This window comes from Canis lupus, chromosome 6 (assembly GCF_003254725.2).
Source record: "Canis lupus dingo isolate Sandy chromosome 6, ASM325472v2, whole genome shotgun sequence".
Classification (NCBI taxonomy): Eukaryota; Metazoa; Chordata; class Mammalia; order Carnivora; family Canidae; genus Canis; species Canis lupus.
In genome coordinates this window covers 25,941,111-25,953,371 of record NC_064248.1, presented here as the reverse complement: position 1 = coordinate 25,953,371, position 12,261 = coordinate 25,941,111, and the positions used below count along the sequence as shown (strand labels likewise).

Genomic DNA, 12,261 nt, shown 5'->3' with positions numbered 1-12,261 from the left:
TAAACCCATAAGCCTCAGTTTCCTTATCTGCAAAATGGGAACAAATCAATGCTGGCCTCATAAAAGTGCTTAGAGCAGTGCTTGACATGATAAGCACTTAATACACGTTAGCTACCATTAGATCACTATGCAACTTTCGAAAATACTAGAGGGGAAGGTATGTGGTTGAGTGGTAAAACCACCTCCCAATGGATAACTCCTGCCAGCCTTGATGGAAATGCCGTCGTTTTTTCCCTAGGCATTTAATCTTTAGTTTTTACATAGCAGTGATCATTCCTGAGTTTTTTTTTTTTTTTTTTTTTAGATTTTACTTTTTATGTTTTTAAGAATTTATTTATTAGAGAAAATGAGCACGAGCAGTGGGGAAAGGCAGAGGGAGAGGGAGAAGCTGACTACCCACAGAGCTGGGAGCCTGATGTGGGGCTCGATCCCAGGGCCCTGAGATCATGACCTGACCTGAAGGCAGAGCTTAACCATCTGAGCCATCCAGGCACCCCTTTATTTTTTAAAAAAATTATTTATTTGAGAGATCTCGTGTGCGTGCCCTGGCATGGGGGAGAGGTAGGGGGAGAGAATCTTCGAGCTGACTCCCCCCTGAGCATGGAGCCTGATGCAGGGTTAGATCTCACCACCTCAGGAGCATGACCTGAGCTGAAATCAAGAGTTGGACACCTAACCGAATGAGCCACCCAGGCCCCCCTAAGATTTTATTTTTTTAAGTAACTACTACATCCAACACAGGGCTCAAACTCACAACCCTGAGATCAAGAGTCCCATGCTCCACACCTGAGCCAGCCGGGCGCTCCAATCCCTGAGTTATTTTCACTGGTCTTTTTGAATATAAGAAAGAGCACGTAGCTCACTGGCGGTGGAAGATTGGCCATCCAGAAGGGAAAGGAGTCCTTTCTTCCCCTGCTGTGATTCCCAGCATTCCAGAAGGGAAATATCAGTGCACCAAACAGCTGTTCCCGGTGCCCTGAGACTCAGCATGTCTGAGCTGGGCTGGCAAAGGTCACAGTTTCTGTCAACTCTCAAGAGTGGAGAGACAAGAGACAAGAGCCTCAAGGATTGGCTGTGGGAAAACAGACTTGGCTTTCAAAGGTCATCCCGTGGCTCCCATCCTACCTCCTCCCTTTGAACTTGGGTCCTCACGTCCCAAGAGGGTGTGTGCAGATGGCCCATGAATCTCCTTTCCCATCTTCTAGCTGAGGAAGAGGAGGAGGATGCTAACGAAAACATTAGCCCATAACAGGGCACCTTGGACCCAAGTTTCTTTTTTTTTTTTTTTTTAATTTTTATTTATTTATTATAGTCACAGAGAGAGAGAGAGAGGCAGAGACACAGGCAGAGGGAGAAGCAGGCTCCATGCACCGGGAGCCCGACGTGGGATTCGATCCCGGGTCTCCAGGATCGCGCCCTGGGCCAAAGGCAGGCGCCAAACCGCTGCGCCACCCAGGGATCCCTGGACCCAAGTTTCTATAGAAACCAAGTCGTTCCTTCACCTTCAACACGTTTCCCTCGTCTCCTGGCAGACTCTCCTTGGAGACATGGACGGCTCTGACATCCATCCTACAACTGTCCCCTCTGGTCAACCAGCAAACATCGCCTGACATGTGCTTCGTAGGAATAGCCAGCAAATACCGCATGGGTGCGGGCATCATCCAGGATAATCCTCATATTAACCATATGGAGTAAGAAGAGTCCCCCTATTTTCAGACAGGATAGTCCAGCAAGCGTAGTTGGTCACACCAGCTCTGCATTCGTCTCCAGGCCTGCTGAAGCAAAGTGCCACAGACAGGGTGGCTTAAACACCAGGGATTCATGGTCTCACAGTTCTGGAGGCCCAGAAGTCCAAAAGCAAGGTGTGTCTGCAAGGTTGGTTCCTTCTGAGGGCTGTGAGGGCCGGATCTGCCCAGGCCTCTCCCACTGTCTAGTAGGTGGTCATCTTCTCCTGTGTCTCTGCCCATCATCTTCCTTCTGTGCGTATCTGTCTCTGGGTCCTAATCTCTGCCCCTGCCTCTTTTTTTAAAAAAAGATTTTATTTATTCGTGAGAGAGAGAGAGGCAGAGGGAGAAGCAGTCTTCCTGTGAAGCAGGAGCCCTATGTGGCACTCGATCCCAGGACCCTGGGACCATGACCTGAGCCAAAGGCAGACATGCAGCCACTTAGCCACCCAGACGCACCCCCAACCTTTTTTTTTTTAATAAGGACACCAGTTATACTGGATTAGGGCCCAGTCAATGGCTTCACTTCAACTTGACTACCTCTGTGAAGACTGTCTCCAAAAAGGTCACACACTGAGGGCCTGGGGGTCAGGACACCATGTTTTTGAGGAGGCCACAATTCAGCCCATAACAGCCTCTAGAGTCAGACAGGCCCGAACTGGTATTCTACTATCATTTACTGGCCACTTCATCTCATTAAACCCTGGCTTCCTCTTTTGTAAAAGGGGAGTCATGACATCTCCAGTGTGGGTTTCCGCGTGAGGACAACATGTTTGGCACTTCACATTGGGCTCAGCCCTCTTGTTATTACTGATGAGGGAGGCCGATGCCGGGGATGCTCCACCTCAAGAGTGAGCTCTCAGGCCATCTGATCTTCCTTGTGGCTGCTGCAGGCTGGCTGGGCATGCAGCCCAATAGGACAGTCCTCGTGTGCCAAACATTTCACATCTCCAGGGGTGGACCTCAGATCCTGAGGAATAGGCGTTGGGAGCTATATACCTCAGGTTCCCCATTACAATCACTTTTTTTAAAAAGAATTTATTTATTTATTTATTTATTTGAGACACAGAGAGAGGCAGAGACATAGGCAGAGGGAGAAGTAGGCTCCCTGCGGGGAGCCCGATGCGGGACTTGATCTCAGGACCCCCGGATCATGATCTGAGCCGAAGGCAGACGCTCAATCACTGAGCCACCCAGGTGCCCCTATCTTGATCATTTTCAAGTGTACCCTACGGGGTCCCCAGTGTGCCTAAGCCCCAGTGACCCACAGTTCGAGTCAATGCAGCTTTCATCTGCTTTTCTCCTTCCTCTTTTTCTTCCATTTATGCTTCCTAGAGTCACCTCCCCAGTAAGCAAGCTGCACCCAAGTCCTAGCCTCAGGGTCTGCTAGGTAGGGACCCTAACCAAGGTACTGAGAAGACTGTAGCTCAGAGAAGTTATAAGGCTTGTGCAAGGATACACGGTTAGGGAGAGGTGAGCCCACGATTTGAACCACGGCTTCTTTGGCTCGAAAGCCCATGGGCCCAATCGCTGCTATTCCCTCACCTCTAGTGCCAAACGCCTGCTATGCTCCCATCTTCCTCATTCTGTTTGTTCTCTCATGCTTTTATCCTCTTCTGTACAACCATGATAAGTCATTTTAAGAAAAGGGAAATGTCTTCTCTTTTTTTTTCTCCTGAGAAACTTCACTGAACCTAGCCCTCCCGCCTTCCACCTTGACCTCTATGCCCTATTAGTGCTCTGAGTCATTGGGATGGTTTGTTACACAGCAGTAGTGACTGAAACACCTCGCACTCTTTGTGCCCCGTGTTCATGAAGAAAAAGAGAACTCAAATGCATGGCACAAATAAATAATCTTTAATTTCAATAAATAGCTCCCCATTATGCCAGACAATAGGCTGTGGGAATGATACAGAAGCATCCAACAGGGAGAGATCTATTCTAACTACACTAATTCCTTAGCATGAGAAAAATGACTTTGGGTCACACACAAACACAGAGATGCTCAGAGTATGACAAAGGAAGGAGTCTTGGATGGGAGTGTGGTGGCCATTTTCATCCATGTAGCTGTCCTTTGTAGGTCTTCTGGGTGCCACAATCACCACAAATCGGTCAAATAATGTTACTTTTGCTCTATCATATTCTATTTACTTGACATACACACATGCTGTTACTGAAGGTGGGGTCTTGACAAACAGGAGGACACTGGGTGAGATTTTGCTGGGAGAGGCAGAGAGAAGGGAGGGCTGAGGACTGAAGTCCCGCCGAGCGCCTTGCTCACCAGGAGGACACACAGGGACACACACGTGTTCACCTGGGAGGGCACACACATGAGAACGTTCACATACATACCCACAGGGGGTCCTTAGGAGTAGGCTAACATGAGGACAAGTTCAGTTAAGCCAGGGAAGTTTCTTACACCGGCATATTTCTGGATGCCACTTGGTTTCTTCAGAGTCTAATCTATCACGTCCACTAAAGAGAAGACAAAGTACTTACATTTTTGGGGAAAGGTAGCAGGTTTGAAGAACCCCAGGGAACAGCAGCCTGTTCAGAAGCCACCCAGGCAGCAGCTGTGCATTCTGGGTGTGGGGTCGGGCCTCCCACATACTGGCCAAGCTCTTGGAGAATTTCATCTCAATGGAGGCTGGCACCCTTGGGGAGGCCTTTCTCTGGCCTGAGGGTTAAAAGTGCATTTGGGGGTAGGAGTATCAACAGGAGCAAGTACTGCCAGTAAGTCTCACAGCAGAGTCCACTCTGCTTGTGACATATAGATGGGGTTTCCAGAGAGTTCTCAGGCTTTGCTCATTGAGAGCAACCATTTTGTGTTCAATAGTCAGCTTCCTCTCAGTTCTGAGAGGATTTAGGGTGTGTGTGTGTGTGTTTGCGTTGTGGATATAATAGGCATGTGACACATTTTCTGTCTTAAATTTTCTTCCTTTTTTTTTTTTTTTCCCAACAAATGAAAGCTGCTTTCCCTGCAGCCCTCAGGTCACCTCCAGCGAGGCGGGAGACACGCGGTCACACTCAGCCCGGGACCTCAGGCTGTGCCACTGCTCCACGGCGGTGCGGTGAGTGTTGAGCATCCGCCGCCAGTGGTTGGATTCAGAGGGGCCCGAGGAGTACTGGCCGATGACAATTCTTCCGATGAAGTCATTGCTGCTTTTCATGTTGTGGCCAAACACTAGGGAGCCAGAGGGGCGAGGGCAGCAGGGAGGAGTTAAGAAGAAGGAGAGAAACAGAACAGGGAGGCAGGAACAAGACAGAGGTCGTTAGTTTACAAAGTCCTCAACTGCAGGCGTGGGCTCTTTGCTTTTAGGACATAATCTGTTTCTTTTATTTCTTTTATTTTTTTATTTTTTAAATTTTTATTTATTAAAAAAAATTTTTTTTCATCTGTTTCTTTTAATGGTAAGAACTCCCACTTCCCCTCATCTCATCCTCCCGCGAGTCCCCTCACTCCAGGTGCACTGGGTGGCCTCCTGTTCCTCACCACGCCAGGCCTGTTCCTGCCGCCCGGCCTTTGCACTGGCTGTTCCTTCTGCCGGAGAGCTGCGTCCTCTACAACATGCAACATTAAGCTCACAGCCATCGCCCTCCCACGCTGTCTACAGGGCCCTGTAGTTGGGTAGTTCTAGGGGGACAGTCAACCATCACTGGAGTCTGGTTGAGTAGTTAACCCGGGGGTAACTTGGGGGTTCCCAATTGAGGCACTGCTGACATTCTTTGTTGTGGGCGCCATCCCGTGCACTGCACGATGTTGAGCAGCACCTCACGCCTCCATGCAGTGCATGCCAACAGCACCACCCCCATCAGCTGTCACAATTCAAAATGTCTCCAGACAGAACCCAATGTCCCCTGCAGGGCCAGTTCACACTGGATAAGGGCCGTGGGCCATGGGGCCAGATGTCCTCGGTGACCATTAGGCTAGCTCTGGGAGCCTGAGACAAGGGAAGGCATCTCTCTGAGACTCAGTTTCCTTCCAGGTTAAATAGGACTCTTGACAGCACTTTACCTCATATGTCACTGTGAGGTTTTGGTGAGATACTGTATGTAATGTCTCAACACACTGTACCTAGAGAAGCCCTCGTTGAAGGTTATATTGCTATTTTGACCCCAAATTTCTGTCTGTGGACCTTTTATAAAAGAGGCTTTATGTCTCCTCCGTTCTGGAGGAGGCAAGCTTCCTGCGAGAAGCGGCCACGGCAATTTCTTCTACCCCTTGGTGTACTGCGTGTCTCTTTGGAAGGCTTCTCTGTTAATTCCAATGCAAAGCTTAATTTGTGTCTTTCAAGCCTAATGAGATGGTTAGCTTGATTTATCTTCCCAGCCAAGTTCTGCCTAATTCTTTATCTGCGTGTGGGTAGTCCGGGCATGCCATCTCGCTAACGGGAAGGCAGGCTGTGTCTGTGTTATAAATGAAGGACTGCAGAATGGGAAATATCACAGATTCACCCAGCAGGAGCAGAGCAAAAGCGGGCTGGATCCCAGGAGGGATGCCGATTATCAAGTAAACCAGCTAAAATATGCAGCCAAAAACAGAGCTCGAATGCTAATGAGCCTCTGTTCTCCCCTGTGGGGTTCACATCAAGAATTCTAAATGATAAAAATTGGGGGAGGGGCGGGGAATGAGAAGAAAGAAAGAAAAGTAGAAAAACAAAAACAAAACTCCATCCATTGCCTTAATACCAAAAAACTCAGGGTGAACAAGGCTAGCCCGTTCCAATTGAGTCCAGTACCACTCAAGGGTCCAGCACCTGTCAGCAATGTGGACAAAAATTGGACCATGTATATTTTTTGTAACTTGCTAAAGGGCTCAGTATGCACAGGGAGACCTTGTGAAGATCCCTTGCTGAAGGGAAAAATTAATTTTTTTAAAGATTTTATCTATTTATTTATGAGAGACACAGAGAGAGAGGCAGAGACACAGGCAGAGGGAGAAGCAGGTTCCATGCAGGGAGCCCGATGTGGGACTTGATCAGGGACTCCAGGATCATGCCCTGGGCCGAAGGGAGGTGCTCCACTGCTAAGCCACCCAGGCGTCCCTGAAGGGAAAAATTAGGACAGGAATCTTTGCTTAATAAAGGACATTACTAAGGAGTATTTGAAGTTTTTTTTTGAAATGGTAACACTTAGGAACCACACCCGAACCACCACTAACCACGCCTAGTAGGCAGTGTAAGGTTTTATCTCACCAAACAAAAGCAAATTACCAGAGTCTCCTTCTATGTGGGCCTTGATAAAGCAAGACACTATCAGGAGGCCATTTCAGGCTTTATTTGGGTTTCTTCCTTGAGGGCAAAATACTCTATCTTCCGCTGCCTCTCCAAAGCTCAAGAATTAAAAAAAAAACATCCAAGTAAATGACTGTAGGTTTTCCCTGGGAAAAGGTTTTTAAGAAAGGAAATCTCAAACATTCTCAGGTATTGTTGGTGAAAGAGGAAGCTGGTTCAATTTTGGGGAAAGTTTCACAGTATCTACTTGAAATAACTTGTGATCTAGCAATTCTATTTCTAAGAATTTATCCCACAGAATTATCTGCACAAATGGACAAAGATATACTTCAAGAATGCTCTCTGGATATTAGATATTGGATAATATCTGGGTATTAGAGCCTGCCAAATCTTGCCTGCTGTTTTTTTTGTAAATAAAGTTTTATTGGAACCTTCTCAAACCCATTTGTTTACACAATGTCTACAGCTGCTATTACACTACAGCAGCAGAGTTGAGTAGCTTTAAGAGAGACTGCGCAGCCCATAAAGCTGAAAGTATTTCCTATCTGGCCCCTTATGGAAAAGCTTGCTGACTTCTGCTCTAGAACATTGGGAGAATAAAAAATGTAAATAACAAAAAATGTCCATGAAGAAGTATATCTGAGGCTGGAGTGCCCTGTTTACTCCCTTAGCCCATCCTAGAGGCTGCCCACAGCTCCTGAGCACCCAGAGCCCTTGGCTGGGGCCACACCAGTCTATGCTAACTATGACTTATGGTGGAATCCTTGGGCCACTCAATAGCAGCTTGACCTCTGCAGGGGCTGGAGACTAGCGTCAGCCACTTGGATGCCTATGGGACTGATCCCCTGATCAATATCCCAGACACCAAGGCTTGTGTGAACTTCCCTGACTGGTTACCCTTCAAGTGTGTCTCCATACATCCTTCTTGGGACATACAACTCTACTGGGGAGAGGGCAACCAGAAATTCGTGTCTGGTCTCTCCTGGACTTTGCCCTCTGTGCTTCTTTCCTTTGCTGATTGTGGTCCGTTTCCTTTTTCTGTAATAAACTATAACCATGAGTATAATGGCTTTGGTAAGTCTGTGAGTCCTTCCAGGGAATCACTGACACTGATGGTCTTGGGGACCTTCCAAGCTGCAGTTACTGGATTCATCAAATGTCCCCGACTGGCTTGCTTCCCTTTCTTAGTAAGGGTCATCTCCTTAGTAGCCTACTTGAACCCAAGTCATTGTCTTAGGATCAGCTTTGGGAAGGATCCAGACAGACTGGCAGAGACTAATTAAATCATTTCTGATGTAATAATGCCATGGAAACCAATGTCGCTGTAAAATGGGATAGACCTATATATATGAAATAGAAAAATCTCCAAGACATATTGCTAGGAGACAAAAGCAAGTTGCAAAATAGTATATGTAAACATAATCTCTTTTTGTTTAAAAAAAAATGTTAATATATAGAATAGAAAACAATCTGGAGGAATTTCACCAAACTGTTAAGAGTGGCTCTCTCCAGGGAGCGGAAACAGGGAACTTTCTGCTTTCTGTATTATATAAGTATAGTTTGCACTTCTTGTAAGTACATATTGTTTTGGAAAGAAAACAAAAGAAAAAAAAACAAGTTGCCATTAGAGAATCCACATCTAAATCGCCAGAAGGGAAAGAAGACTAAAAGGAAGTCTAATATCCTACGCTCCTTATCCCAATTTGCAAAGTTACTTGGCTTGGTGAATCACTTGGCCCTCGAAAGGTAGGAGCTCCTAAATGATTCAGCCTTTCTGATGGGAAGCAGTTGCTGCTGTGACCATCTGAGTTAATTGGCAGGCTTTGGCACTTGCAAATCACTTGGTAAAGTTATGGCAATCTTGACAGTCTTTTAAAAATCGAACATTTAAAATGCAAATTATAATAAGCCAAAGCTGAATAAAACTAATGACTTCTATTATAAAAGTTGCCTCAGAGAATATCAAGATTTGCTATCACTGTAAATTCTAGGGAGTGTGTTGTTAGAGAAACAGGGAATTAGGACTGAATACCTACAGAATCCAGATAGGGGCCAGATACCCCGACCCCTCCATTTTACAGCTAAGGAAATCAAGTCACTGAGCTAGTTGATGATAAAACTTGAAGTATTTGCAGCAAATATCCTGTGAAGGAAGTCAATTCTTCATAACTAGATCCCTACTTTCTCTCTCTTTAGAAACAATCCCAATCAGAAATTTTGTTGTAAGGCATCCCCAAATATCACTGCTGGTTGTTATGGGGGACTCATTCTACTGCAGTCCCCAGTATATTACTGGACTATGTGCCCTAGTTATCTGGAAGCAATTTCCCAATGACCTATACAATCTAGAATAGCACAAAGGCATCACAACAGTCAGAATAGATTCAGAGTCCATGCACAAAACCCATGGAGAGAACTCCTCACATTTTCTCTAAGAACCTATTCACTCTTCATGGATTTAGACATACTCAATAAACTTGGCCATCTGAGTTCCCCATCTGTAGTAATTCATTTTAAAATTTTTTTCAAGATTTTATTTATTTATTTGAGAGAGAGAGAGAGAGATCATGAGCAGGGGGAGGGGCAGTGGGAGAGGGAGGAGCAGACTCCCCACTGAGCAAGGGAGCCCAATGTGGGGCTCGATTCCAGGAGCCTGAGATCATGACCTGAGCCGAAGTCAGATGTTTAACTGATGGAGCCATCCAGGCACCCCCATCTGCAGTAATTTAATTTAGCGGATTTTAACTACCAGCAGATACAAGAACTTTATTTTTTTTTTTTTTTAAGATTTTACTTATTTATTTATTTAGGGAGCAAGAGATAGTATGCAAGTGGGTGGATGGGCAGAGGAAAGTGAGAGACCATTTTAAGCAGATCTACGCTGAGAGCGGAACCTGTCCCAGCTCGATCTCTTGATCCTGAGATCATGACCTGAGCCAAAATCAAGTCAGACACTTAGCCGACTGAGCCACCCAGGCACCCCAAGAACTTTAAGAAGTCCAGTAGAATGGGGCCATTTGGCGAAGGGGCAAACAAGAGCTAAGGTATAGTCACCGTGTGATCATTTATTTTTTATAGTTGTAACTGAATCAGTCAGAAAGCTCAGTGCTTTGGTTAATGGGTCAAAGTAAGTGTGAATAGCTCACCAAACAGTTAAAAATTTAAAGTGATTTTTAACATTGAAGGGAAGGGGATTCATTCAGTGGAAGATACACTTACACAAAACCCCTTTGGTGCCCCCTACCCCCACATGGAGCAGAGCCACCACCTTGCCCTGTGTTCTCTCACCTGTCACACTGTGTTATCTCCCTAGCCTCGACAAATCTCAAGCGCCCATGCTATGGACTCAGAGGATGGCCCTCTGTGCAGACAGGCAAGCCACCAAAGTCCAGTTCCACTGCCAAATGGGAGGCACGGGTACACCTAGCATATGCCACTTTCTGGAATTTTAAGCTCACCTTATCTCTAAAGAATTACCAACATATTTGTCTGCTTCTGTGGCACCAATCACCATGGCAATTTAGGTGAGGGAAATCCCTTTGGCAAAACAAAGCATGATGAGGGGTACCCACTGGGCTCAGGGACAGGGCTTTGGAGGAGCATGGAGAGTTAACACTGCTTTATTAAGTGCCTACTAGATGATGTATGGCCCAGGGCTAAGCATATCACGTGGATTAACTTGCTAAATCTATGTATCAACCCTCTAGAATAAGCTTTCTCCCCTTTAGCACTACTGACATGTGGGGCCTGTTCATTCTGTGTTGTAGGGCTGTTCGGAGCCCTACAGGATATTTAGATACACCAGACGCCACTAGCAGTCCTCTCTCCAGTTGTGACAACCCAAAGTTACTGCCAGGCATCGCCATACATCCCCTAGCAGCATCACCTAACTCTTTTCCATGGAGAACCACGCTCTCAGGCACTTGCTATCACTGGCCCACTTTATAGCCGGGGGTGGGGGACCGAGGCCCAGGGAGGTTCGGAGGCCTGGGGGGGGGGGGGGGGGGGTGTGGTGGAATTGCTCACTGCTCCAGTCAAAATCTAGGTGCCCTGAGTGAGTCAGGGGCAGTCTGAGGCTTTCACATGTTGATATTTGCTGTGAAAATGAATCTGTTCTTCCCCGCAAGAGCTAAACTCTTTTGGTTGCTAATTTAGTTCGCAGAGGCAGCCGGTCTGGAAGGGAAGCTGGATGACTTAGCATGTGGGTGTCATAAACACTGCAAATTAAAAGGAAAAAAAAATCTCGACAGCAACCCATTTCTGCAAGTTTGGTTCACAAGGTGATACCCTCATATGCAACTTTGAGGGTGACAACACAGTGCAGGGGTGCCCCAGGTCATGGTCAGAACCCCACCTCATCAGAGGCCCCACAGTCTACCTTCTTGGGTGCTGAGTTAAGCTGTTCCCCCATTTCTGAAAAAACAAACAAATATCCCCTAAACAAACAAACAAACAAACAAAAAAACAACAATGCATGAAGCCAGCAAAACCCACCCTGGGCTGTTTGCCAGTCCTCCCTAATTCCTCAGTGTGGAGGGATCCCCACACTTTGGATGTTCAGGAGTCATCTCTCAACCTTCAGAGGAGCCCCCAAAGCAAGCTCCTTGTCCTCTTTCCCTCCTGTCCCCTCCTCTCCATACATGAGCTTTTTTTAAAAAAGATTTTATTTATTTATGAAAGAGAGAGAGAGAGAGGCAGAGACACAGGCAAGGGAGAAGCAGGCTCCATGTAGAGTACGATGTAGGACTCGATCCCGGGACTCTGGTATCATGCCCTGAGCCAAAGGCAGGAGCTCCACTGCTGAGCCACCCAGGCGTCCCCATACATCAGCTCTGACACACCCCAACAATGGTACCCACTCTCTCATCAGCTTTTGCAAAACTTCCTCAACCTATAGCTCTCGCTCTTTTTTTTTTCCTCTCTGAAAGCTAGAAGCTGTTTCAGGTGCTTCTTCCAAACAAAGTAAATTATATCCTTTACCTGGGCCTCAGTTTTTCCATTTATACAATGGATGGGTAAATGTAGGTTTTAAGACTCTTTTCAACTATGATATTTCTTTGGTTCTAAGAAGTTTCATCCATGACAGAAGAGTGAGGTTTCACTTTGTGATTCACAGCAGCTGCTCGGACAGAATGTTTTTTTCCATGTTCCTTCTTCCAATGGTCAAAATGGCAGTTTAGATAACAGTATTATAATTAAAAATCAGCAAAACCAGGGCGCACCTGGGTGGCTCAGTTGGTTAAGGGTCCGACTCTTGATTTAAGCTCAGGTCATGAGTTCAGGGTTATGGGATCAGGCTCCGT

At 46.4% G+C, this 12,261-nt stretch overlaps 1 protein-coding gene across 4 annotated transcripts in view; it reads right to left on the bottom strand.

Annotated features, from left to right (window-relative positions):
- Positions 1–3,558: 3,558 nt before the first annotated feature.
- SYT17 (synaptotagmin 17) overlaps positions 3,559–12,261 on the bottom strand; it is a 75,523-nt gene continuing 66,820 nt past the window's right edge. For 3 of the 4 annotated variants that reach the window (XM_025416401.3, XM_049110928.1, XM_025416400.3), the window contains one exon: positions 3,559–4,908. In XM_025416401.3, the coding sequence (XP_025272186.1) occupies positions 4,712–4,908 (197 nt within the window). In that variant the 3' untranslated portion in view covers positions 3,559–4,711. The other variant, XM_049110927.1, reaches the window with a different exon arrangement.